The 27,962-nt window shown below is 43.3% G+C and overlaps 3 protein-coding genes across 10 annotated transcripts; 2 read left to right on the top strand and 1 right to left on the bottom strand.

Moving 5' to 3' along the window:
- Positions 1 to 165: 165 nt before the first annotated feature.
- Positions 166 to 1,947, bottom strand: ino80c (INO80 complex subunit C). The gene is made up of 5 exons (XM_085917824.1): positions 1,676 to 1,947; positions 1,269 to 1,397; positions 1,074 to 1,185; positions 820 to 887; positions 166 to 749 (listed from the first exon to the last, which is right to left on the bottom strand). Exons 1-5 carry the CDS (start codon positions 1,847 to 1,849, stop codon positions 618 to 620), a joined length of 615 nt encoding a protein of 204 aa, XP_085773950.1. The 5' UTR covers positions 1,850 to 1,947; the 3' UTR covers positions 166 to 617.
- galnt1 (UDP-N-acetyl-alpha-D-galactosamine:polypeptide N-acetylgalactosaminyltransferase 1) lies at positions 637 to 27,503 on the top strand. 8 transcript variants are annotated; one of them, XM_085917822.1, is made up of 18 exons: positions 637 to 1,242; positions 1,338 to 1,461; positions 3,023 to 4,389; positions 12,579 to 12,629; positions 14,972 to 15,059; positions 16,413 to 16,518; positions 19,633 to 19,785; positions 19,850 to 20,018; positions 21,849 to 22,015; positions 22,783 to 22,910; positions 22,994 to 23,073; positions 23,149 to 23,319; positions 23,837 to 23,954; positions 24,033 to 24,213; positions 24,533 to 24,672; positions 24,754 to 24,852; positions 24,973 to 25,107; positions 25,213 to 25,424. In XM_085917822.1, the coding sequence occupies exons 7-18, from the start codon at positions 19,647 to 19,649 to the stop codon at positions 25,231 to 25,233; spliced, it is 1,548 nt and encodes a 515-aa protein (XP_085773948.1). In that variant the 5' UTR covers positions 637 to 1,242; positions 1,338 to 1,461; positions 3,023 to 4,389; positions 12,579 to 12,629; positions 14,972 to 15,059; positions 16,413 to 16,518; positions 19,633 to 19,646; the 3' UTR covers positions 25,234 to 25,424. The 8 variants fall into 8 exon arrangements, with proteins under 8 accessions (XP_085773948.1, XP_085773946.1, XP_085773940.1 ...); XM_085917820.1 differs by lacking the exon at positions 25,213 to 25,424 and adding an exon at positions 25,446 to 27,503 and having other exon boundaries at positions 644 to 1,242; positions 3,979 to 4,389; XM_085917814.1 differs by lacking the exon at positions 25,213 to 25,424 and adding an exon at positions 25,446 to 27,503 and having other exon boundaries at positions 644 to 1,242.
- Positions 4,498 to 9,720, top strand: trim35-29 (tripartite motif containing 35-29). Its single transcript, XM_085917823.1, has one exon. The coding sequence runs from the start codon at positions 6,490 to 6,492 to the stop codon at positions 8,062 to 8,064; it is 1,575 nt and encodes a 524-aa protein (XP_085773949.1). The 5' UTR covers positions 4,498 to 6,489; the 3' UTR covers positions 8,065 to 9,720.
- Positions 27,504 to 27,962: the final 459 nt, after the last annotated feature.

Raw genomic sequence — 27,962 nt, 5'->3', positions numbered from 1 at the left:
CCTAATACTTCAACTTCATTAACAGTGGGGATGCTGTAAAATGTTGCTTTTCGGTGTATGATGTGACAAGTTGGAATGATTATTGGTAACCATTACATGTTAAATGAAATCCCATTAGTGTGAAAATTAGCTGTGAAGATTTTTTTTTTCATGTGATATTTTACAATCCTAAAACCTGCACCAAAATTCAGGAATTCACTTTTATTTTATTTTTTTAACTGTTAAACAATTCACGAAACATTCCAAATTGACTAACATCATGAATGGATGTGAACTTGTTTCATCAGAAAGAGCCAAAGCGTGTGTTTTATTTGGACTTATGTACAGTTTTTTTTTTTCCACAGTGAACATTCACCAGATCCACCAGGGGGCGCACATAGCATTGCAAGTGTCCCATCTCGCCTTGGTGCGTGAACTGATGAAGCCTGCAGGAATAGAGGGAAGACAGCCACAACTTGCCCAGTTGCCATCTATTCAAATCACGGATGAAATTAACAGAACAGGGCGAATGAAACAGGAAAAGAAGGTAAAAATCTTCTTGTCCTCTGTCCTTTCTGTGCTGCTCCGCTGGTTGGGAATATCCCGGCGATCTTAAGCATCCAATTGTGACTTGTCTGTCAGGGTACAATGCAAGTTGCCTTCCGCAGGGCCAGGTAACCTGTGACAACATCTGTGGGAAGGAGGCGGATGTAGGAGAATTCCTCTGTGGATGTGAAGCGAAGTTTGGTCTGCGGGTCTGTGTAACTTGCCTGAGCAAAAGTCGGAAATAGTAAGTCACTCTCTTAAGGCTCAGCAATATGAGCCAGGAAAGTTACTCACGGGTAGTCCTGAGATGTCCGAGTATTTTTTGGATGGTTTCAGAGAGGGAGGAGCATCAATGTTGTAGTCTGTAAATTGAAATGGTACATTATTGGTTAGTAATTTTTTTTTTTTTATTGCAATGTTCAATCTGTTTGAATGTGATCAAACAAAACTGTGATGGACCACGATGAATCTAATGCATTCTCTAGGTTCTAATATGAAATTGTTATCACCACCACTATGAGTAGAATTAAATCAAGTGATTCAGTTACAGTTCGGGTCATCTAGCGTCCAGGGTAGAGTACGTTCCAGAACCAGAATTTGTTTGAGATTCTTCCAGGTTCTGTTCTTTTTGCCTGCTGCCGCTCCACCGATCCCGGAGTGCTGTCAAGATGGAAAGATAACACGATCATTCTAAGATGTGGCCACAAGATCATACAGGTATTGAATAACAAAATGGCACTCACCATAAATGAGGGATCTTTGAAAGGTGGTGGCTTAACAGTGCCTTCTGTGCTGGTGCTGATGCTTGTTAGCGGCGTGCTCTCCACCAATCCAACCGGCTTCATGTCAGGAACAACTTCGACCACTGACATCTGATGGGAACACAGAATTTGGAACGTCAACAGAAATAGAAACGACATCGAGGGAGAGTGTAAGGTAAAGGGAGGGGATTGGCATTTAATCAACATTGATTGACATGAAATTACATGATTGTGCAATCGGTACAAATGAAGTTATTCATTCCAATGGTTGTGGAAAGATAACAAACAAGGCGATAGCAGGAAAGTCGAGTGTTATTTACCTGAGAAATGAAAAACTAAATACACACAAAGTGTAAGAAGATCAAGTTAGATCGCTTCTCTGTTTCTACCTGATTCGGTGCAAGTTGTGTCATTATTAGCGGAGCTTTCTTCTTCTTGGTGCCCCCACCGGGCGCCTGGGCGGCGGACACCGCCGGACTACCGGGACGTTTCTTCCCCCGCAGTGCTGCAGGGCCGGCGGCCAACTGCTGGGTCTTGATCGTAATAGGAATCTGAGATGCCATGTGTTGGGATACAGTCTATTTACATGTTGTGTTCGAACTCGAGGATGAGCAGTAGCATTAGCTTAAGCCGCGCAACGACGGTTCACCCGGATGTTGATTAATTTAACTTCCGTTGAAGCGCACACCAGTGACACCGGCAAGTTTTTTTTTTATGTGCAGAAATTTAATATCGTGATATTTTAGATTTAAAGCACTACGGTCATAACAAAAACCACTAATTACTTAAGTTGTATAAATTTAAAAAATAATAATTATGAAGTTCGGGAGGTGCGTGGTCAGTGGGATAGGCTCCGCCCACGAGCCAAGAGTTTATTTATTTACTGCTTCCATCTAAAGGAATGTACCACAACATTGACAAAATATGAAAAAGTAAATTAAATGAGTTGCATTAAATGACAATAATTTGTATTGTTTTCCCCAAATTACTCTTTTTTTGTTTTGTTTCATTTTTTACTGTGTAAATTGTAAAAGTAAACTGACCAAGTGGGTGTGGTGCAGCAAGATAGTGACATTTACTTTGACCCGTAAACCATTAAACAAGACAAGTCGATTTCGCTTAAAGCAAACTTGAGAGATAAACTAAAACAAGCCATACCTGTCAGGACACCTTTGAAGGATTCGATTGCCTCCGGTAATGTGCCGATTGGTTAGAGTAGGACGCCATGCCTCGGAGCTATATGTGGGCCCTCTCTTGTCAATCTGACAGCGTTCCACACAAACACCTCTGACGTCAAAGCGCCTTTAGTGCATCTCTAACCCTGCACTTGGGAAAGAACCTGTCAGGTTTCGGACTCACACTACAATGAAGCACCACATCCAAATTCAACACAGCATCCCTTAACAACTGCAGGGACCTTGATTAACGAAGAGCTACTGCTGTCATTTGGGTGACTTAGTGTGACTCAGTGTGAATACAGAAGAATTGAGAATTGAGTTGCATGCAAAATGCTGATGAAAAAGCACTTTTTTTTTGATAAGATGGCTTATTCATTTTTAAACGTGCTGCTGTGAATAATAAATGATATATAGTTGGGCACAGTTGGATAACAAATGCTAATGTATTATGGATCATGTTTAACTTTCATACAAAACTGCAGATCTTCCACCTACACCAAGATAATCCAAGGAAGCAAAGGATCAGTTAGAACAATCGCTTTCATTTTTTTGCTGCAGCTCTCCTAAAGCCGACAGTTTTTAATTGTCGCCGGATGCCATACCGAGCTCGGCGTTATCTCGTCCTTCAAAACCGAGCGACAGCATTTCACTTGGATTCGTCACGCACACTGTACGTGCTGTTACATTTAAAAGCACATTATGTAAAAGGTTTGTATATTTTTCATGCTCTAGTGACTCAGGAGGCAAACATACAAGCCAAGGCCTAAAGCCACCTATTGATCTGCGTGTTGACTCATGCTGGATGTGTGTCAATGTTTATAATAGGGATGGATAGTCTGCGCCTCTTCTATGAAATGTCAAAAGACGGTTTTAAATCTACCGCCCACCTCAAAATAGGAGGCCTCCTTTGAATGCATAATTGTTGTTCCTGCATGATTTTATGTATGAAGTGTGTATTTGGTCCTCTTTTTTTTATTATTTGTTTCATAAGGTAATTATAGTTTGTCCCTTATTTCATTTAGATAATCGTGAATTTGGATCGTTCTGAACAATTATCTGGACCGGTTTTCCTCACGTGGGTTACGGGATTGTTTTTAGTCCCCTCTCAAAAATATCTAATTTTTCAAGTGAGTTATGCAGATATTAGGGTCATAGTGGGAAAGTTTTGCATTGTCAATTGTTGCAAATAACAGAAAGAATACTTTAACATTTATTTCTGTGCCTTCAGAATCATTTATTTTCGTCTACTCTAGTGAGGATAAGTATGGAGAATGGATGGAGAGCCTAAATGGAATTCCTCAAATCCAGTTCCATAAAAGTCAGATAGATATGTTTCTTTTTTTGGGGGGAAAAAATATGAATCCGATTATGGGCTCAATCATGTTTTTTTTTTCTTCCGGGTTGAGAGCGCGAAGGGAGGGATGAGCAATGATGCTGGCAGCCTGCACATCGCTCCGCACATCATCAGCAGCAGCAGCCAAGTCCTTCCTTTTCTTCCCTCCCTCCCTCACAAGAACCCGGCCAGCCAGAGTCTGCACGTCCGCCCCCCCAGGCCGCCGCGAGGGACGGACCTCAGTCAGCCGCGGACTCCTCTCCCCCTGCGACCCTCCGTATCCGCCCGTCTCCCCTCATGGATGTCCCGACTCATTACGGCTCTAGTCAACGGACGCCACCCCCGTCGATGTGTGTGTGAGACGGCCCAACGCCTTACGTTAAGCTTCTTTTTATTTTTTCCCCCCCCCTTCATGCGGTAACCAGTTCGACGGCAAAGAGGAGGAGCAGCGCGCCCCCCATCGTTAGCCGGAGAAGCTAACCGAGCTAGCTAACTTTAGCCCCGACACTTGGTACCCTAGTCGGGGGAGTTTTGTGGCTCACAAGCTAAGCTGGGGCGGACTTGGGCTACCCCGTCACTCTTTTAAATTAAGGTAAGCTGTTTTTCTTTTACATGAACGACCTTGCCCCCCCTGTTCTCGCCACATTAACCACGCGCCGGGGAACGGAATATGTTCGTAGCCGAGGACGGGCGCTTATGGCAGCGGGCTTCTTGTTGACAGAAGCAGCCCAGTTAAGGGAGGGAGGATGCGACCACCCTTGAAACGCAAATTGCCACTTTTCCTGACTGCTACTCAGCCTTCAATTACCACGGCACTAACTGTCAGATTTATTGTAAGAAATGATGCCTGTACTTCAAGTACTTTACACCCCCCAAAAAAAAATTGCTTGCTGATATGGCAGAAACAGATGCAGCTTTGTGATGGGACATGAATTCCGTTATTGTTAAAATTGGTATAATACTGCACAATTTCTTGTTGAATCTTGGACTCACTAAAATCTTTGGAATCTTATCATTGCATCATTTTATATTTTGTGTAGCATAACTTTATTTACTACGTTCCATTGAATAGCCACTTGGAGCTCTTTTTTTACTGGTTGGTTAGTTCTAACAGGGCTGAAATTTAGTGACTCGAAAATGGATTGTCATCATTGCAAATGAAGACGGCAATCTGTCATGTTCTTTGAAGCAAAGATGCCAAACCGCTGTTAACGTACTGTAAGAATATTCTGCCACAGGATCCATAATGAACCTTGAAATAATGTTTTCCGCACCTGAGACTTGTGTGAAGGCATGACTAGCCAACATAAGGAGGAAATGATTCATGTTCCTCATTTCAAGGCCTTGGACTGGACATGATGTGTTTCCTGCACTGTGTGTGTGTTGACAGTGTGTTCTGGCCTCAGCATATTTGCTTGCTTGCATTTCCAACCATAGAGCTCTTCGGGGTGCACTTATCTTGTTGATTACACTAATATGTTTGTTCATCTTTCTATGATGCCGACATATATTGACAGACAATTCAATATTCTTCAATTACATGTCAGAAGGTACAATGAACCTTTCTATCCACCTGTTGCTGTTCATTCAACAGTCATGGCTTTCTGAACAAGTGAGCAAAATCAACGTGTAAGTCTCAGCAAACTTTTGTTTGTCATCCGTGGCAATTTTGGTGCATTTTTTTGTTGTTGCCCTCAGCTTGTCAGGAATAACAATAGGTCCATTCTGGCACGGCTCTGGAGGGAGGCTGCAGCATTCCCGGCCGGCCACTCCGTGTGCCAGCCAGGCTTGCTTTTTAAGATTGGGTTTCCACAGCCACCTGGAGCTAGCAGCACAGGAATGCCATTGTTCCAAACTTTTGGACTATAGCGGGATCAGAGCTACTTGCGTGCACACACACACACAGATTCAAGTACACACGCTTTGTTGTTACTGTTTATAAGCTTCGGCCTCGTTGGGGGTAAATACGAGAACGTAACAAGTGGCTGTAAATTAAAATAGGCTGTTTGTTACTTGATTTGTGTGCAGTTAATTTGAGTGTTTGCATTTATCAAAAAGTGAAAAACAGTCCTTCATTTTTGTTTGTATTTTAAATGCTTCGGGAAGTTGATTAAATTGTTATGCTGTCAGAGAGATGAACAAGTTTGTTATTCGCTTGGGGACTTGAACTGGACTTGTTTTCAGACGTTGGTGAGCAGGCAGCCTATTAATCAGTCTTGCAAAGCACTAGCGGATCATTAAATGATGAAAACGTAATCCCTGCCACTTCAATCAATTAATGTTGATCGACATAGCGTGTTTAGCTCCTTTTTTGTCGCATTATTAATCTCTTTGTGTGTATTTGTTGTTGTGAGGTGGAAGGAGGGCTGAACGATTATTTTTATATCCAAATTGCAATTTCGTTGCCCTGACACACCCTGAACTGGGTCGTTATCTCGTTTAGCAGTGCACTTTGGCACCGTGCATTTTGTAATTAAGCAATAATACAGCCATGTATGTAGATAGCGTTAGTCTAGTGACCCGTGTCACGGGTTGAAGACTGACAATAAAACCTGAAACTTGGATCTTGGACTCTCGGACTTATTGGATATAAAGACGATCCTTTCACTAGTCACTCAGGCAGACGTACTGAGGCTCTCTGTGAGTGAACATTTGAAAGCTTGAAGGCTAAGGCGGTATCTTCATCAGGACCATGGCAAGCTTCGTTGAGGCCAGTCTCGAATGTCCGGCCTGTTTGGAGATCTTTAAAGATCCTGTCATGCTGCCGTGTGCTCACAGCATCTGCAAAGAGTGTCTCCAGAAATGGCAGGAACAGAAAAACGGTTACTCCTGTCCAGTTTGTAGAACCGAGTTTAAGTCCCTGGATTTTCCTCCGAACTTGGCACTGAGGAACGCGTGTGAGGCTTTTTCACAAGCCTCAATCGAGTCAAAGGACATCTCCAGCTTCTGCCAAGACTGTCTCAAAAAATGGTCGGAGCAGAAAGGCGGTCACTCCTGTCCAGGCTGTAGGACAAAGGTTCGCTCCATCGATGTGCCTTTGAACTTGACACTGAGGAACGTGTGTGAGGCTTTTTCACAAGCCTCAATCGAGTCAAAGGACATCTGCAGCTTGCACAAGGAGAAACTCAAACTCTTCTGTTTGGACCACCGGGAGCTTGTGTGCATCATCTGCAAAGATTCAGAAATCCACGATGGGCACAAGATCCGTCCCATTGATGAAGTTGCAAAAGGTGACAAAGAGAAACTCCAGGAAGTCCTGCAGGATGCAAAGAAAAGTCTGGAAGTTTATGACAAGAAAAGGGACAAGTGGAATCACTGCTCCCAGTACATCAAGGTTCAGAGGGAGCGTGTGGAAAGCAAGATCAAGAACGATTTTGAGGAGCTTCGTCGCTTCCTGCAGGTTGAGGAGGAGATCAGGTTGTCTGCTGTGAGGGAGGAAGAGAAGAACAAGACTCAGAGGATGAAGAAGGAAATTGAGGCTCTCAGCACACACATGGTTGCCCTTTCAGACCTGATCAAAACCGCAGAGGAGCTGCTATTGTCTGATGTTTTCTTCACGAAGAACATCCGAACTGCAATGAGCAGATTCCAGTTACCCGTCTTGCCCAAGCAGCTCGTAAGGGGATCTCTCCTGGATGAAGCCAAACACGTGGGCAACCTCAAGTTCACTGCGTGGGAAAAAATGAAGGAGATTGTTTCCTACAGTCCCGTCATTCTGGACCCTAACACAGCTGGTGTAAGACTCAGTCTGTCTGAAGACCTGACCAGCATGAGTGCCGATGAACAAAAGCAGCATCACCAAAATCCAGAGTGGTTTTCGGAGAACCTTCAGCGTCCCCCAAATCCAGAGTGGTTTTCGGAGAACCTTGTACGCGGTTCTGCTTTGGCCCTGCGTACTTGTACAAGTATTTGGGATTTTGAGGTGAGAGACAACACTGACTGGAAGCTGGGAGCGTTTTGGGGAAAGTCGTCAGATGATTTTTTTTTGGTCGCATTTCGAAATGATGAATACAGAATTTTCTCAGAACAAACCAAAAGATGGTATCCGCCAGTGAAACCGAAGAGGATCCGAGTTCACGTGGACATTAACAAAAGATCACTTTCAGTCACCGAATCTCTGACAAATACTCTTTTGTATCAAAAGAATATTTCCAATTGGACACATTCATCCGGCGGCATGAAAATAGTCCCCTACTTTTTCACCAAGGATAAAATTCCTCTGAAAATACTTCCAGTTCCGCTCTGTGTTACAATTCCAAATCAGTGATGATGTCAGAGATTTTTGATGGGACTGTCCGATGTTTTCCTGACGTTACGAGGTGGGACTGGCGAAATTAGAATCTCCCTCATGATCATGCTTCCTTCTCCAGAGTGTTAACGTTGTGCCGGTGTAGAAGGCGAGAAAAATGTTTGAAATCTTGTTAGATAATTAACGAGCAGCATCTATCATTTTTATTTGTTTGTTTAGACTATTAGAAAGTGTGTGGCGAAAGCAAGCTGAAGAATAGGTGATTACATTGTCAATGTCACAACTGTTTGCTCACGAGTTTACCATTTGCCATTTTGTAATTAAAAAGAGGAAGCATGACTCAAGTGAATGCGACATACTTTGCATTCAAAAAACAAAACAAAAAAACAACAAGATGGTAAATAGTTAGGTGTTTATTTTGGGGGATGACAAAGCTCGTAATTATTAATTAAAGCACAGTATTTCAACTCGAAACTGAAAGTATGACAAAGAAAAATAAAGATAAGGTTTATTGCTGAATCACCGCGATACAGAGGTTCAGTCGTAAAACTTTATAACTGCCTTGTGGGTTTTTTTTTTCCACGAACTGTGAGAAGTTTTTTAATGATGTACTGAAAGGAAGCAAACCATTATTACCATTACTAATTGGTCTTCTATCGGCGCTGAGTGCCATGTATCTTTTATTTGCACCAATAAATGTGTACATTTGGTATTGGGGAAAACAAATTGTTTACAGTTGTTTCTAGTCTTGGCGTGACATCGGATGGCTCTTTAGCTAAATCAGATAGTGGGATCATAAGGGCTGATGGTCTGATGAAGAGAAAAGAAAACAAGAAACCGGGAGAGATCGCTATCAACGGCATTTAGTGAAGCAGTTTGTGTTGTCATGCGCATGTAAGTTTGTAGCAGTATTTGTACAGTATGTTTGCTTGCGTGTGTGTGTGTGCATTTGTAGTCGTGCGCGTGTGTGTGTGGCCTCTGGTTTTCCTCTGAGTCACGTCAGGGATAGAGTTGCGTAGAAGTGGGTCAGCCAGTGCCACCAGGGAGTATTTCCAGCTCCCTCTTTGGCTCGAGCCCACTAAAGGCCAATGTCAACATTTACATCCTCGTTATTTGTGCACACAGCCTGCTTACCACGCAATAGTTGTGTGTGTGTGTGTATGTGTGTGTGTTTCAACTCTGGTTCTGTCCGATTTTAAGTTTTAGCTTATTTTAACTTTGTCATACCCTGAGCCATCAGTAGAATCCAGAAAGAATCCAGTGTTGCACCAGCTAACTAGCTAGCTATCTGTCGTTCTCAATTCGACTCCTGCCCTCGTGGCCAAACGTTCTTTGTATGCCGCTGTGTCGGCTCGACAGTCCAGCAGTGAAGTACCAAAGGCATTGATCCGCTGCCTAGCTGGTCCTTATCGACCGACTGTTTAACAGTTTAATTTAATGCTCATCAGCCAGCTAAATATTCCGATACGCGTCCATGTGGACATTCATCCGCCGTTCGTTTTTAACGGCCAGGTGGAGTCACCGCAACTCTCCTTGGCCACTTCATGCGTGAAGCTTTTTGCTCAAGATGTCATCAGATGACTGACAAGTTCATCCCCCCCCCCCCCCCCCTCATGACTTCATACGGACGAATGCGCATTACAGAATATGACGCCGCCGGCTACACATGGAACATTTGAAGAGTGGGAACCAACGCGGAGATCAGCTGCCAGGCGAGGTCGCGCCCAGTAACCCTTTCCAGTTGCGTGGAGTTTCCTGCTTCGTGACAGTTCGTAGCGTCCAAGCGCATCTGTATGTTGCTCGCGACAGCTGTTTCATTCCTGAGATAGGAGCCGATTGGAAAATGGCATAGTTTCCATAGCGACAGCCTTGCTGTTTCCCACCCCCCCCATTTGATTTTCTATGTCGAATATATCCACTTTCGGCTGACTCTGGGCGAAAGTAACGGCTGAGTGACACACACGGTCGCACAGATGTCTCCGTTTACCTTCAACGCTTGCGTGCCCATTTGAATAGCTCCCATTGACACTGAGGTCATGATTTATTTTCACCTTTCTTCGACACACCCATTGCCAGATACTTTTGCTCTAATCTGTCCACATGTACTGTAGTAAATGTAGTTGAATTTATTATTATTACACTTTAAGGCAAAAAAGATTTTTTACCGTATTGGCCCGAATATAAGATGAGGTTGTTTTTTTTTCATTGAAATAAAACTGAAAAAGGAAGGGGGGCGTCTTACATTCGGGGGCTAGACAAAGCTTTTTTCAAACTTGAGTCTTGAAAAAGTGGGGGTTGTCTTATATTCGGGCCAATACGGTCTTATAAATTAATAAATTGGAATTCATAAGAAAATCCCATGCGCCTATTTCCACTCACGTTGAGTTTGATTCATCATATTTAATGGTTTTTTAAATTCTATCAAAAACTACACATATATTTATAGATATATATTTTTAATCAAATTACCTTCTGTTTTTTCGTAGATTCATTTTTGTCATTGCTGTGCAGCTTTCTCCACAAAAGTTAATGTTGCCACTGATTAATTTAAGCCCGTGTGGTCTCCCATGCTTCTGATTTACTTCCGTTGATGTCGTGGCCCTTTTGGAAAACAAAGCGTCTCATAACCAAAGCTCTCACATAAATCTCTGAATTTATTGCAGCTTGCCTCAGAGTAATGATCAAAGGCTTCACCTAGTTACAATATTCAATATAATGCCCAGACTTGACTGCAATGTGCAAAGAATATATATATATTTTTTGTAGCATTTTGGAGTCAACGTGACTATTAAGCAGCTGCCACGTTGCAGAGCTCCATCTTGTGACGCCAAGGTCAAGTCCAGAGGCAGAAATGCCGCTCAGGGCTGGATTGAAACTCGCTTGCCAGTAGCAGCAGGAGCAGGAACACTTAACAAACACCGAGGCACTCCGCCGCTTATCTGCACAGAAACTCAATCTGGAAAAGCCCGAGAGGATTTATTGAGATTCTCACTTTGAAGCTGAAAACGAATCGTGTTCGTAACTGGCTGGCAGCTTTTAAACACTCTGCTTTTCAACTTTGTGTCGCCGTCGGTACATTCACTTTTGTTCTGATCGAAACTAATTGGTTTTGTTTTCATGCTACATTTTCAGTATGACGTACAATATTTGCAGAATTGCATTGCGGTCTCCTTCAAAGCCATCAAACTTTATGCATTTTTGTTTCATAATTTCTCCAGGAAAAAAAAAGTGCTTTTTCCAAAGTTCTAATATTCGACCCCATACAGCTAAAACTCTTTTTAATTAGCTGTTCAAGGAACAAGTGTGTTGCTCCCTTTGTTTACCTCTCCCGGGTTGCTTCTAATTAGGCTTTGTAAACCCAAACAACTACTTTCCATGATGTAACTACTCTCCTCCAAGGTACACTCGTGAGGCTGTTTAGCTCCTCGTGTGTCTTTTCTGTAACTTTAATCGCTTTCCATTTAGCTTTACTTTAAACAATATATGTCAGCAGGATTCCTTCATAGAGGAAAATGAGAAAGAGAGACGATGAGAGCAGAGGAAAAAAGACCCCAGCTGTGGCCAAAATTCAACTTTCCTTGTTGGACCCACATGGGCCTTTTATTCACTTCTAGCGAGAGCAGCAATTTACATCTGGCTGTGTCCACTCCCACAACGGCGCAAATGGCCCTTTGGAACTGTAGCCATGTTTATATTTGATAAATTTCCAACAAGCCTGGCTTTACGAATCACTGCCAATACCTTCTGTGTGCAATAAGCCATATTTTATAACAAACCCCTGAAATAAAATGCTGCATAATAAATAATTTTTTTCCATCATTTCATTGTTTTATCCTGGAGCTTACCTGCTGTCTTTGAATTTGTATGAATTTGCTTATAGCTCATTTAGAAGGCAGAGCAGTGCTTCTCATCAAAGCTTATGTGTGGGGATGATATCGACCTCATGATGGACCTGCTTAAATGGAATATTGGAGATGTGCTGCTGTGAAAAGGAAGTAGCATGCGTATGTTTATGTCTTTGCCCTGTGATTGATTGTGCATTTTGCAACTGCTAATAGCCTATTGAGTGTCTGTTTTTTTTTTTTTTTTTTTTTAAGTACAGTCCCACGGACCAGATCACTTAAACTGGCCCAGTGGTGGTCAATGCAGACAGTTTGGCTTACATAACCACGCTGACTACCATTGACCGACAGATGCTGTCATATTAATATACAAGATGTGATGAGATGAAAAATGCTCTCCGGCTTTTGTAGGGCTTTTGCCGTTTCGTATATTACACAACCCCGTTGTGATGACTCGGCACACTCCACCGGTCGTTTTTATTAAACGGGATCTCCGGGAGCTCTGCTGCTCACATATCAAATTGCCTTCAGTCAGGATATTTTAAGAGTGATTTTCTAGCAGGTGTCTCTGCCTGTTACAATGGAGACTTTCCCACCAATACACACAGAATTGGAGTTATATTCTTTTCATGTTTAGGAATGATTTCAAGGTCTTTACATATCTAACCTCGTACACATTTTTCCACACAGACGAAGAGCCTTTCGTCTTCACTACTTCAGAAGCCGTAAGTCCAAGCGAAGGTGAGCCCCACCCACCGGCGATCATTAGTATGACTTTTAGATCCTCGACACAAATTAAATTCACATTTAAAGTGTGCAATATTTTCCAAATGGATCTTTATGTAATTAACATCTCGTGAAAACTTCACGGAAATGATGGCCACCCTTCACCAAGTCACGTCTGTTTTGCAGTCGTACATTAATTTTCAAATTACACATGAGGGAGGTGTCACAAGAGCCCGGCATATAAAGAAGAAGAAAAAAAAGACTAACTGGTTAGATTGTTTTAGACTGCCTTGTTTCTAGCTACAGTGGTAAATATGAATCATTTGAAGTAAATATGAATTACATATGTCAACTGAGACCAGCCCAAGTGCTGCTTTAAATTTAGCACAAAGCAAGTCTGATTTAAAAAAAAATTATCTGACTTTTCTGTCAGCTTAGGAAGCAGTGACCAAAACAATTTGCTCTGTCACATTTTCATCTCAGGGAATATTTCCATCCTGACTGTTATCTTGTGTTGCTTCATGGGCTCTGATGCTGATTACAAAAAAAACAAAACATAAACAGAAATCTTTATCCCTTCCGCTTCTTCTCTCACAAGCTGTCTTCAGACAAGCGTGGCTTGCTTTGCACATTTTAACCGGATGTCAAACATGTTTATCATCAATTCGCTGTGATGGGTGATGTAACATACATGTAGCAACATTTGCCGTTTGAAGCAGTGAGACACTCGCATAAACTGTAACCAACACAAACAATTGCATTGCTAGGAACTAAATCTTTTGTTGTGGGCCATTTTCAGATTCGGATCTTTTATATTACTTTGCATGAGTTTTTGTTGACGTTCATGAATGCCACTAAAGCTTATGCGACTACTAATATTTTCCATTGCACTGAATTGCATGAAATGTTACTTTGAATCACGAAGAAGTCTGTCCTGAATTGAAAATGTTGCCGGGAGCGTTGAGCTCACAGCTTGGGGCAGTGGAAACTCTTGATCCTATTAGCACAACAGGAACAGCAGAGGAGATACGCGAGCATGAATAAATTACAAATGAACACACTCACATCAGCACTGACATTTGAGGTTGCATCCTTGGGGGATCGACATGATTTGTTTCAAATATTGTTTTGTAAATTATTCTCTTTCAATGCAAGAGTAATAATAAGTAGTGATAGGCAAACAAAGCTTCAAATTTGCTTCATGAACCAGTTTCTGACCCCTCTATAGATAACACTGTTGGTTTGTCAGTGTGCTTTCAGAGAAGTCAAAAGACACTACAAGTGGTTTCATGAAGCAAATTTGAAGCTTCATTTTCTGCGTCACACTGCTAAATAGTTTGTAGCGGAAGAAGGCATCCACAGTGTAAAGTGATTTTAATTCTACTGGTTTTGCCTCCATTATTACACGACTGTATTGATCAACAATTACAATCGATCAAAAATAATTCTTATCATACAACCAATACATTTGGTGCCTTTCATCCCGAACAGTCAGGCATACAAAAATAAATTGAGTATTTCCTCCTTCGACATGGGCTAAAAAGTAACATGGAAAGATTGGCATTGGGCCCATTTTGCTTTGTACAAAAAAATGGCCGAGTGGCCTTGTTGCTCTTTGTCCTGTATTTTCCACCCTGCGTCAACAGGAAGCGGTTATCTTTCTCTTGGTAACTCTTTCCCCCGTGGCTGTCATTTTTGGGTCGCTCTCTCAGTCACTGTTTGTTCCTCTTCCTACCTTCGCCTCCCTCATTGGCTACATACATTATGTTCAGAAAGTGACAGCTTCCCGTGGCCCCTTCGTAGGTTGTGGCCCTTTTTGGTGCAGGTCAAAGAAAGGTAGCAATTTTCCCCCAGCTCTATTCCTAGAATTCCTGTTTATTGCTGCCTGGGTCAGAACTGTCAATTTGCAGTCACACTTGCCCTGTGATATGCTTGTTGTCATTTTGTTTTCCCACCCGCTTTCCATTGGTCTTTTTTTTTTTTTTTTTTTTTTTGCATAGCGTAGGTGTTATAGAGTTCATACGCTGCTGCGGGCCCAGCGTGGTTTTCCTTTCCCACGTCGGAAAGCCCGTAAGGAGGCAGAGGCGGCGGGCCACATGGCACTTTGTTGTTGCGAACACCAGAGATGACACTTTATGTCTCCCTCTGTTACGGCATATGTTACATACACACAGTGTCACATAACATACCAAAATTCAAACACCAACCGAGCGCATTACGGTGTTGGCAAACTCGAGTTGGTGCCAACGGTATACAACGTTCTTCACATAAGCCGTGACTTTTCTCAGTGCAATCATTTTCAGGTTAATTTGGCTGAAGATCACAGAAATACATTTTTTCCCTCCTCCCAATCCCAGATGCTTGCTTGGCAGCCGTCCGAAGACAGATGGGCTGCTTAGGTTTCATTACACTGGAGGAAAGCCTCTGCTCTGCTCTGCTCTGCAAGTATGTTTATGTATTATTGTGTTAGCATGTTTACAGAGTCAAATATGCTCATGCTGTCACTCACTTTTTGAGCTATTTTCTCGCTTGCTTATTATTGCAGCATAGGACTGACATTGAGCACCGTTACGGGGTGTGTCCACATTGGTTCCAATCATACGAAAGAATTCATTGACAGCCTGGTGATCCTGAAAGGGGGATCCTTCCATCTGTGGTCCCTTCTCAAGGTTTCTCATTTTTCCCCTTGTAGGGGTTTTTTGAGTTTTTCCTTGCCCTTTTGGGAGCCTAAGATCAGGGGATGCTTTGAGAATTATTGTCAATTGATTGTCTATGTGAAGCCCTTTGAGACTGCTTGTGATTTAGGGCTATACAAATAAACTTGACTTGACTTGACTTGACAAAAATTGTGCGGTCGTGACTTGGTTGACAGGCACACACACCTTTTTGGCGGTATTCGGAAAACACCCGCACTGCAGCATTGCTCGCTAATATCGCGAATGTGTGGGCTGGTAGGAAGAGATTTATGATATCATGCTTTTTTGTAATACAACACATACAGACTGGCAATAGAAAACCCCAGTTGGCCCAAATGATGACTTGGCTTTGAAGTAGGCCAAGAACTAGATTGAACACACACACACACACACCGGCCATGCCCACACTGTGTCACGTTGCCTCTCATCTTCATTCTCTGTGGATTTTTCAAAAATAGACGATTAATCCCGTGAGATGAGCAGCACTGAGTTGTCAATCTCTCTCACTGCATCAGCGTCTGTGCTTCTGTGACCATGCTTACAAGGATTGATGAACACAAGTTGTAAATGATTGACACTTGTAGATTTTCCCAAGGTCCACTTTTTCTTATCGTTTCGATACATTCCCACTGATAAGGGAAGTGTCGTTTAGCGGCAAATATGCCTTGTGACACCGACAGTTAAAGGAGATGTGCTCCGTAAGCACAAGCAGGAAATCTGTTTCAGGCGGTAAAGTCGAGCGTTTTCACGCCGCTCTTCCCGTGTGTCTTTTGTGGCTTGAGTGTGAAAATGAAACTGCTTGCTCTTTTAACAGGCCTTACATAGTTCGGTGTACGTGCCTGTGAGTCTACTAAGCCTGAATGCCTGAATATATTTTTCTTCTATATGTTCCTTTTTTTGTGTGACTTATCAAGCACAGCAAATGACTAAGGCTCACAATAGGAACTAGTCAGAGCACCAAACCTGTTACACAGGTTCACTTCTTGGTATGGCAAGTCTCAAAATCAAGACCATTTCGAAACAATGTAAATGTCGTGTAACCGGCATATGTTTGCAGCAGTTTCTTCATCATCTGCTTTTGTTTCCGTCTGATCTACTCCAGGAGAATGTTGGAGTGACCAGAAAAGGAGGAAGTGGAATCTCTGACGCTCTGCCTTCTGTGCTGGTAGAGCTTCTTTGCATCTGACCAGAGAACCCGCCCTAGACAGGTATGAGTTGAACGAGGGAGACTCTATGGCGGTAAAACTGCTACAAGTGTGATTCTTCAACATGGTGATTCATAATAGCATGAAATACATGGTGAATAATTACAAAGAAAACATATCAATGGTTCAACAAAATAGCATTAGCTTTGATAACAAGTTAACCTTGACTGCTACTGTATTCATAATTGTTATTTATTCATAATTGAGTGTTACTATTGTACTAAAAGTTTTACAAGTTTTATGTTTAGGAGTGTGTACAATTTATTACACAATCAAAAAGTAGAAATGTTGATGCCGCATCACTTCGCTCTGCTTCCGTTTGCTTGCCTTTTGTCCAGTCGTTGACCAATGGGCGATGTGCATTTTTTACAGTTAGGATATTGTGACATTTTTTTCATCAAAAGTCCCGAAGTCAGCGTGAGGCCGTTGGGTGTTCCCGCTACGAGTGTGCCTGCGAGCGCTCAGCAAACTGACACATCATTTGTCATTCTCGCCGTCTCTGATTGGCTGTTCTTCCCTGGGTGCGCTAGTTTTTTTTAAAACTCAATTCAACTATAGTGCTTTCAAAACAGCTTTAGCAAAATAAAATTAGTGGAAGGCTATTATGTTCATATTAATAAGTCACGCTAGGGAACATTTTTGTATTTTGGTGATATTTGGTACTTGAGCGGTCAGTGGGCCCGGCGAATCCGGCTTTGATACGAAAGCCATTTAAATCCTGCCGCCAGTGCCCGGGAGCGAATTTAAGAACAACTGACACAAACGCGCTGCTTCAAACGTCTTGTTATGGACGCGTGTTTATGAGCGGGGGACGTTTACACCACTTAGCGCACTCTCCCTCTTATTTGCTGTTATACTGATTATTTTGCTCTCCAGATAATAATGGCATGGTACTAGAGGAGCAATTGCAGTACGGCAAGAAGGACTGTGTGGTGTTGGTGGGGGTGTTTAGTTCTTTGACAGTAATACGTATTGACTTTGGCTGGGAACGTCTGACTGATTGGAGTATTTAATTCCACTTTGTGCTCATGCCAAGCTTTAAATTGCTAATCAATTGGAGCTGTTTTTCGCTTTTGTGGGCACTTTCCCTCTTTGGTTTTTTTTGGTTTTTGGGGTCTGGCTCATTATCTTTGGTGAGCGTAAATTTGAATAATAGTTACTTTTTTGTACATATTCTCTCATCAGTGTTTTAATGGCTATAAATAGTGTGCGTGTTCTACCGTCTCGTGTTTTCTATCGTGATAAATATTTTCAGAGCCGATGCCAATTATTAGTGGTCAAGGAGGATGATAAACAATTTTAATTTGCAGTAAAAGGGGAATATTGGCAATTTCATAACTTTGTTGAAATGCCGTTAAACATGTTTGAATCTGAAGTCAAATTCATCACCAGCTCAATTTATGTCATCATTGTACGAGGATAAATCTGCTCCTCGCCTTCCTTTCCTCCTTTAGTCTTTCCTTCCTTATTTGCCTGCAGTGTGTTTTGCCGTGAAGGTCACGGCCCGGTTATGAAGTGACCCCAGCCCGAAGCGTCTTTGTTATCAAGCTACTCCACATGAGCGCTTGAATACAAACCTCAGGGCCATTTTGTTCTCTTTCATTTCCTCAATACTACATACTGCTCTGTTTCAGTCGTCAGCGCTCTGCAGGCATACGACGATAAAGAAACTAGCCCTCCGCTTGTGCAACATCTAACGCAGGGTTAAGCGGAGAAGAATACATTGGAAGAGACAGCGAAGGATGCAAAAGGGAAATTGTACGCAAGTAACGATAGCAACCGCTCTTGAAAGGTGTGAGGCGGTTGAAAGATAAATGCAGATGAGCGGGATTATAAAAGACGAGGAGAGTGCGAATGGAGAAGGAAGACAAGAGTGCAGACTCGTGTGTTTTGTTTCATGTCACAGAAAGGCTGGCTGGTATCAAAGAACCCAAATGACAACACAACCACAGCTACACATTTGTATAACCCATTAATCTAAAATTAAAATCAGGACAAAGTTTAGTTTTGACCTTGTGGAAGTGCCGCACTCACAACTCTTGTGTTTTGGCCGCGGCGGAAGGACGTAGCAGATCTTCACTCTCTCATTCTGCTTTGCGTGGCACTTTGCCGCTCCGCAATCCTATCAGGTGGAATTTAAAAACGCTGCTATGCAGTTCTACATCCTCTCGAGTTAAACTGAGCGAGGCCGCCGCCAAGTTAGCTATGCACAAACATCTTTTTTTTTATGTGTGCGTGTGTGTGTCTCCCAGCGACGAGAGCGAAATCGCCGTAGCCAAATTAATTTTCTTCCTTCTGCTCGTACTGCCGTATAACCTGAGGGGTGACTGAGGCATCGAGTCCGTTAGAGTGGAAGAGATGGTGCTGCAGCAGAGGCGGGCGGAAAGGAGAGCAGAGGAATTTTAATGTGGCTCTGTCTATCTATCTGTCTGTCTGTCTGACGCTGTTTGCCAAAGAAAAGCAATTACTGTCACAGCTTCTCTCACACCGTGTTGGGAAGTGTGCACGTTGTGTTATTTGGGCATAAATGTGTGTGCGCGTACGTGACGGCGATTTAGCGCACAGGGATTTTCCGTGTTGTATGTTGGCAAAATGAACAGCAATGATCCTCTCCCATTTGCTTTATAGTTTGTTTATCTTCTGTCATCGTGCATGGTGTCAAATAAATAAAATTATTATTTAAACTACTGATTTAAAAAAAAAAGTGAATTCGTGGAGGGTTTAGGTTTTGTAACTCGCTTTCCGTTCGATTCAGAGGAGCCGCAAGGCAGTCTGTTAATTCTACACCGCGCAAGTGTTTGGTCAGATTCGACATGCAAACTGACCTGGAGCATTTTACTTTCACATGCTTGACACCATGTTGTCAGTTTCTTCCCAAAAGTGTAAAGCCTCACTTGAAGTCTTTTTTTTTTTTATTTGTCTGACCCACCCTTGCGCTGCTAGCCACGCAAGCTAGCTTGTATTCCGAGAAATTAAAGTAGTGTTGCTTCGACACATGAACAATTGAATTGCCAAACAGATATACAGCCAATGTTTGCAGCAACAAATATATTTTTTTAAAGTTTTGAGCAGAAACAAGAAAAGAAATGGGTTGAATGACTGCTTTCTTTGTCTCAGGTGACACTAGCAGGATGCGGAGGTTCGCCTACTGCAAAGTGGTCCTGGCCACCTCTCTGGTGTGGGTGATGCTGGACATGTTCATCCTGCTCTACTTCAGCGAGTGCAACAAGTGCGACGACAAGAAGGAGCGAGGACTGCCCGGTAGAGACGGTGAGTATTCATGTCAACGGAGAACCCGTCAAACGTACTCAACAACTCTTTGTATTTTCTCCAGACCCCCTGACGAGGCCGCGGGACGGGCCCGGGGAGGGGGGGAAACCTGTGGTGATCCCAAAGGAGAACCAAGAGAAGATGAAGGAGATGTTTAAGATCAACCAGTTCAACCTCATGGCATCTGAAATGATTGCACTCAATCGTTCTTTACCCGATGTCCGACTCGAGGGGTGAGCATCCCGCATGCACGCGATTAGCCGTCTTCTCGTGTTGCCCTCAGCTGGCTCAGGTTTTCTTTAGAACAAAAGTTGCGTTTATATTATTATTTTACGATTTAATTACCGCTCTTTTGTCGCTAACTAAAGAAATCGCAAACATTTCTCAGTATGGCACAGTGCCGTTCTAAAACCGGGTGATGTATTTTTATGTCAGTACTCATGATGTTACTTGGAAAGACATCCGATACTACAACTCCGATACTACTTTACAAATTTGTACATCCTACTCACTGTTTACTTGCATTTGGGACTTGTGACCTCTTTACTAGAGAAACTGACATGAACAAACAATGCTTGTTTTCATAGAAATATTGACTGACAAGCAAGAATATATACACACACACGCATACACACTCAACAGACTACAAAAAAAGACATTGAGCCGTGAAATGTGTTTTAGTCTTTGGGCAAGAGTTGATTACTAGGTTTGTTTTCCTTCAGCCTTCTCACCGTCTATCCGCTTTTCCAATTAAGAGATAAGACTGAGTCAATATCGACACGGCGCGCGTGTGTCTGGTTGAAGGAAAGCGGTGAATGAATTTGGCGTAGGTCACCGTTAGCTCAAACTGAAGAGCTTGACGATATTGGAGGTCTATTTTCACGGTTGTCGTCAGGGCCATTCCGAGTGAAATAATTAAGGGGGGGGGGGTTGTGTGTGTGTGTGTGTGTGTGTGTGTGTGTGTGTGTGTGTGTGTGTGTGTGTGTGTGTGTGTGTGTAATAGGCTAGTGTGCGTAACCGATGGGTGGATCTGCGACGTGACCATTTTCCATGATCACATTTTAAAAACAACACCTTTGAACTTTTTTCTTTTTTTTGACATTGCGACTGCATCATGTTTTTCGAAGCGAGTACAAATTTTCGCCAAATGCCGCTGCACCTCCCTCCCATTAGCATAAATGGCACTCATGAGCAAAGTCAACAGGCTGACGTGTGTCGAAACATGTCGTCTTCCAGTTTTCCAATCAAGTCAGTCGCATGAAACTCCAAATGTGTTGGTGTCACTCGACTTATTTTTGAGCGCTGCACTGGATTTATGAGATGATTACAAAAATGTCCAACATTTGCCGACTTATGTTTTAATATCAGCTCTTGTGGCTTCTACTTTTTGACCCAGATTGTGTGCCAGATGCTCTCTCTCCGACTGTGTCACCCTGTAGAATACATTTTTGCATGTTATTATAAATTCACATCAGTGTTGACTTTTATTTTTCTCTCTCTCTGCCTAATCAATCATTTTATTCTTGTCTATCTTCTTCCTTAAGAGTCCTAGTCAAATCATCTTTTCCCCGCTAAAATGATTATAAAACGTTTAATCTGTCAATCCCGGGGCTCAACGTTCTGCACTTTCTTGCACACCATTATTTGAAGATCTGATCTTTTGCATCCACATAGATGTAAGCAATTAGAGTTCTGCAAACATACGATTAAATATGAGCGTTGTTTTCAATCCATATCATAACATCGGACGGATCAAGTATGAATCCACGTAGACAAATAGAGAGAGGAAAAATTAATGAGCAACACAAGCCAGCTGTCATCACGCTGCCCTACATATTTGCATATTCCTAATTTGGGGGGACTATCTGCCTGTTTGCTCATTTATTAGTCACCCTTAGTTGACTTTGTTTAGGGCACGCTTGCAGAGATCGCTGACTCAATTTTTTTTCCCGTCTGACATAATAATTCCCCAAAATAAATATATCACTCTCTTCCCGAAATGCCCGCCGTGGATTTTGTGCTCTCTTTGCCGTTTCTAAAAGTGTCGTATATTCTGTTTGTAGGTGCAAGAACAAACTCTACCCTGACAATCTGCCCAGAACCAGCGTGGTGATCGTATTTCACAACGAGGCGTGGAGCACGCTGCTGCGGACCGTCCATTCCGTCATCGACCGCTCTCCCCACACGCTCCTGGAGGAGATTGTTCTGGTAGACGACGCCAGTGAGCGAGGTACACACACACATTTCATTTGAGCCTCATTTTTATTTCTCAAGCGACGGTGTGATTTTCATCAGGTTTGTGATGGCCAATAAAATCGGCAGCATCTCCAGCACGCCCCCCCCCGCGACCTTGCCTCGTCCGGTTAATCTCGGTTTGGCGACGGGGATTAGGGCTTTAATTCGTCAATAGCAGGGATTACGCCTCCGCTGTTACGCGCGAGCGGCGGTGGCCACCGCGCGCTCTGTCACCGTCGCAGGTCAAGATGTTTGCGGTGTCTGCACGTGTTCTCTTTGATCCGTCTCCACCATATAAAGAAGGCGCCGCCGTCGCCTGTAATCCAACCACTGTGGATGTTGTGGATTTGTTTGGGCCTACTTGTTTGGACTCTGATATTTTTTGGGATCACTGCCAAGAGGTCATTTTGTTATTTTGGTTTGTCTACCGTTTTTACATGTATCAGCCTGTAGAAGGAAGACATTGATTTTATCATTTAAAAAAAACAAATTGCTTTGACTTATCCAGGTTAGAATCAAATGTCATCATCGGATCCAGCAAATCGTTATCATCCAAATGTAGAGTTCATTTTTAGTTCCTCGTCTTTTTTTTTGTCAGGTCTAATGTTGATGTTGTGTGTTACGTTTGTAATTAAAATCTCATCTTCACGCTCTTATCTCATACCAGATCTTTTTGTTTTGCGCTGAAGTATGACATTTTGCTTTTTCTACACAGAACGTGGTTCAGAGATTTCTCAAAGTGCTCTCCCCCGTGTGTGTTAGATTTCCTAAAGAGACCGTTGGAGCAATATGTCCGAAGACTGGAAGTTCCTGTGCGGGTGGTGAGGATGGACCAGAGGTCCGGTCTCATCCGAGCTCGCCTCAAGGGAGCGTCCATCTCAACAGGCCAGGTTCGTGCGACCCGACCCGCGCCTCTGTTGAACCGTGCCGCGTATAATCTGAGAAACCGATTTTTTCTTTCTTTTTGAAATAGGTGATAACCTTTCTGGATGCTCACTGTGAATGCACGACAGGCTGGCTGGAGCCGCTGCTCGCTCGCATCAAACAAGACAAGTAAGCTCAAAGCAGCAAACTGCCCAACTCGCCTCTTTCATGTTAATCATTGGGCGAATTATTCATGCACACCAGGAAAACTGTGGTGTGCCCCATCATCGACGTGATCAGCGACGACACCTTTGAGTACATGGCGGGTTCGGACATGACGTACGGAGGCTTCAACTGGAAGCTCAACTTCCGATGGTACCCGGTGCCCCAGAGAGAAATGGACCGCCGCAAAGGAGACCGCACGCTTCCTGTCAGGTGCTTGAGTTCATCACTTTCTACACAGCCCACATCCTGTGAGCTTCAACATCTTAGTCATCGCATTTCTCACTCTTCAACTCGACACCGCTAATCTTATTTATATCTCGTGTTATTTCCCCTCGGAATTAAAACGGCGGCACCCAGACCGCCGCTGTCTTTTGTTTAAAGCCAACTTGGACGTCGGGAAAAATACGCCGCTGCTGCGAGAGAGGAAATTATTTTTAGAAGTGGAAAGCGGGCTGTCGTCGCAACGCTATTAAACGCGCACGCGACCGTCACGGCAACAGAGCAGGAAAACAACACGAAATGGGGGACTTATCTGTCTGCACATCTTACAGATTTAGACCCTGTTGATGTTTCCTGCATCTTAATGCTATTTGTAAAGAACATTTTTCTCCTCTTACCTGATTTGTTTTGACAACGTGTATTTTCAGACCATCGAACGTCACGGCTCGCCGATGCAACCGCTTCCATTGAAAACAAATGCTGAACATGAAATACTTTGCTTTCCCAGAACTCCCACCATGGCAGGAGGCTTGTTCTCCATCGACAGAGATTATTTTCAGGAGATCGGCACGTATGACGCAGGCATGGACATTTGGGGCGGCGAGAATCTGGAAATCTCTTTCCGAGTGAGTGGACACACCCGCGGCACGACGACAGTCACGAGGACGCTGACGTCCACTCTAACCTCCACGCTCTGTTCACAGATCTGGCAGTGCGGCGGGACCCTGGAGATCGTCACGTGCTCGCACGTCGGCCACGTCTTCCGAAAGGCGACGCCCTACACCTTTCCTGGAGGAACGGGGCAGATCATCAACAAAAACAACAGACGCTTGGCTGAAGTGTGGATGGATGAATTTAAAAACTTCTTCTACATCATCTCGCCTGGTGTGTATGTGTGTGCGTGCGTGTGTGCAGCAAGAGTGATTTATCCATTAACCTGGTGACAGTGTGATATCAGTGTGATGGCTCAATAGTGCGGGACTGGGGCAGTGAGTAATTTCACGCTTAGGAGCAGCAATTAACTTACACACACACACACACGCACTCTGGCATAGGAGAGATTTTGTGTTTATCCGAAAAGTAGCATTCCCAAAGTCAGATTTGCACAAGTCTGCCATCTCCGTCTTGCCGGAGACAGGATTTTCTCCCAGATGATTCCAAAAGAACGAAATAAAGTTGTTTTTATGTGTGTGTGTGTCTTCAGGCGTGACCAAAGTGGACTACGGTGACATCACGTCTCGCTCAGCTCTCAGACAGAAGCTTCAATGTAAACCTTTCAGTTGGTACTTGGAACACGTCTATCCTGACTCGCAGATTCCCCGCCACTATTACTCCCTCGGAGAGGTACGCACACACACACACACACACACACACACACACACACACACAGGTATAATTTATTCATCTCATGTTTCTATTTATAAGATTCGAAATGTGGAGACTAATCAATGTTTGGACAACATGGCCCGCAAGGAGAACGAGAAGGTTGGCATTTTCAACTGCCACGGCATGGGCGGCAACCAGGTAAAATGACATTTATTCTCCTCAAAATGAGAATGGGAACTAATGGGTGACTCTGATGTGACAAAATGTCTTGAACCCGCTGAAAGCGTCAACGTAAGCAGCTTTTGGTGCGCCTTGCAGGTGTTCTCCTACACGGCCAATAAGGAGATCAGAACAGACGACTTGTGTCTAGACGTGTCCAAATTAAACGGACCTGTCACGATGCTTAAGTGTCACCACCTTAAAGGCAACCAGCTGTGGGAGTACGACCCCGTGGTGAGTCCATGAGAGTTGCGGCCTATGACATCATCAAACACTCACATCAACAATTTAGCTAAACGAGTCAATTGTTCATATTCGGCTGCCTTTTTTTTTTGCTAGCTGAACTTAGCTTGGCTTTGAACAGAAGGAAGAATCGATTATACTCTAAATTGATTGTCAACGGGGAGATCCACTGGCACTCGACTGCATTTTTGTGTTGTCGACCAGATCGCACACAAGCAGGCGTGCCGGAAGATGATGTCAGAGTGAAAGGAGAGCGCAAACATTGACACACTTCTTCAGCGAGTGGATGGGCTCTGTTGGCAAACCAAATGTGTGTGTGTGTTGTGCAGAAGCTGAGCCTGGTGCACGTCAACAGCAACCAATGTTTGGACAAGGCCAGCGAGGAGGACAGTCAGGTGCCCAGCGTCAGAGACTGCACACACACTCGCTCGCAGCAGTGGCTGCTCCGCAACGTCACACTACCGGAGGTCTTCTGATGGCGCACGCGCACACTCACACACAGAGCGGAGCGGAGCGGCCAGACCACGGGGTGGAACGTTTAAAACAAGGGCTCCGTGTGGATGTGAGAGAAGGACGCTGAGACGGTACGACCTCGAGGAACAGCGTCGCATCCTCAGGAGGAAGACGGAGAAAAAGACTCCCACCAGGGGGCACTGGATATTCTCAGCGTTCCACTGATGCCCACCTGTCACATCATCATGTAACGTTTACTGACTGCCTCTTGTTATGGAGTGTGTGCACTTAATTTGCGTGCGTGTATGTGTGCGACTTGAATGTTTGCTTTTTTTTTTTATTTAATTCTGTCATGGATCGTGAACATGAACTCCTTTGAAGAAGGTTAGTTCTCCATTGTGTGCCTCCTTACAGCGTGTCTCCCTCTAGTGTCTTCTCATTGTCTTTACACCCTACGGACTGACGTGACTGCGCACATTAGAAAGGGGCGGAGGGGGGGTGGGACCAAACGTCATCTTATTAAGACAAATAACGTATTTGTGATGTCATACCTTTTCTAGGTCATGTTTTTACACAGTTGTCTCGTCTTGTTTTGCATGGAAGCTCGCTCGCTCGCACACACACAAACACACCCGGTTTGCTTCCATTAAAGCGGGGTTCCTCCAAATGTTTTCACATCTACAGCACTGTAGTTTTAAGATGAGCTGGAGCCTAATTAGGCACGTTACTAAAGTAGATGCCATGAATGTGCTTACGCCATCAAATGCTACAGTTAAGAAAAAAAAATAGGACTGACTTCACTGACATTGACTTGATAAAGGATCGGGGCTCCGTTTTGGGAACTCTTCTTTAAAGCAACACTCCAGTGTGGAGTGTGTGAACGACCTTCTTCCATCTTAGTCGACAATTTCCCGAATAAGTTCTTCCAATTTATTGCTTCCAGTTGTTTGTTTTCAACACAATTCTTCACAAAGTCTGTCAAAGGGCGCAAAGGAGTTGAGAGGAAGACACTTTGCAGATTGTCACCTTCTTCAAACAATAGCCAAAGTTGTTTTTTTTGCCTGAAACATTTCATGATGCTGCCCACCTCTGATAAAATGACTGATATTCTTAGTACAGCAGAATATTAAATTCTAACCCTGAAATGGAATTATTAACAAATATTTCAGTAGTTGATTCAGTTTTCTTTCTGAAAAAAATGACTTTGGCCGTTTTTTTTAGGAAGGTGATAATATCTTACCTTGTCATATTTAACTTTTACATCATATCTCAAAGTTTAAGTTGGGCACTAACGACCATCATGTTTCATGTGTTGCATATCACTGCGCGTGTGTGATGTCATTAAAGTTTTACAAGGGATGTTGGGAATCCTTCACTCCTAACTTACTCCTTCATCACTATTGCATAATCATGAGAGATTTTTATGTCATGACGTTTACTAAAACTGGACCAGTATGACAGTTTTGGACTGCTTTACTTGTTCAAGATATTCAGTCCAGAGTTTACTAATAAATTGACTGAACATTTTTTTTTTTTTTTTTGAGTAACGAAATGACTGAAAAATTCTCGATTTTTCTGTTTGGGGCTGCTTGTTACTCCAGGACCTTTAATCCATTCAAAAGCCAAGTACACAAACAATGTTATTTTTGAATTTGTTGTCGACTTTCTGGTTCACTGCATAAAAATCTCTGTCAAGTAATTAAGGAGAAGTGGATGAGTGAATGATTCCCGACACAGCAACGGTGTTTACACTCTGAAATCATCATCTTAGTGTTGGTTCAAGGGAGCGACTGTGACGTGGCTGAGAGGACGTTTTGTTGTGATGTTTGGATTGTACTGAAATGTGCTGACACGTACAGCTTTTTCCACAGTGAACGCATCCAAATATAGGAAATAAAATTGAAGGCATTTCCACGACCTGACAAGAACCATCACATATGTGTGTCTTTATTTTTTGTCAGTCTCAAGAGTGTTCAGAATATATTTAATACGTGTTTCTCACACTGAAAAATAATTGATGCCCTCTTCTGTCACCTTTGTAGCATGAAAGCATGCAAAGAGTGACGTCACCGATCAACCAGCCAATCAGAAAGTGGGGGTGAGGGCGGGTGTGGCACTTTTCACTTTCACTTAAGCTTTTTCCCTAATGAAGTGGCCTGTGATTAGGAACACCTGAAAATGGCGGTGTACCTAATGGAGTGTCCGAATGACGTCACCGATCAACCAGCCAATCAGAAAGTGGGGGTGAGGGCGGGTGTGGCACTTTTCACTTTCACTTAAGCTTTTTCCCTAATGAAGTGGCCTGTGATTAGGAACACCTGAAAATGGCGGTGTACCTAATGGAGTGTCCGAGTGACGTCACCGATCAAACAGCCAATCAGAAAGTGGGGGGT

The sequence above is a fragment of the Syngnathus leptorhynchus genome, chromosome 8 (assembly GCF_054491065.1).
Source record: "Syngnathus leptorhynchus isolate UIUO chromosome 8, UIUO_Slep, whole genome shotgun sequence".
Lineage (NCBI taxonomy): Eukaryota > Metazoa > Chordata > Actinopteri > Syngnathiformes > Syngnathidae > Syngnathus > Syngnathus leptorhynchus.
The sequence above is the reverse complement of the archived record's forward strand: the minus strand, read 5'-3'. Positions and strand labels throughout refer to the sequence as shown.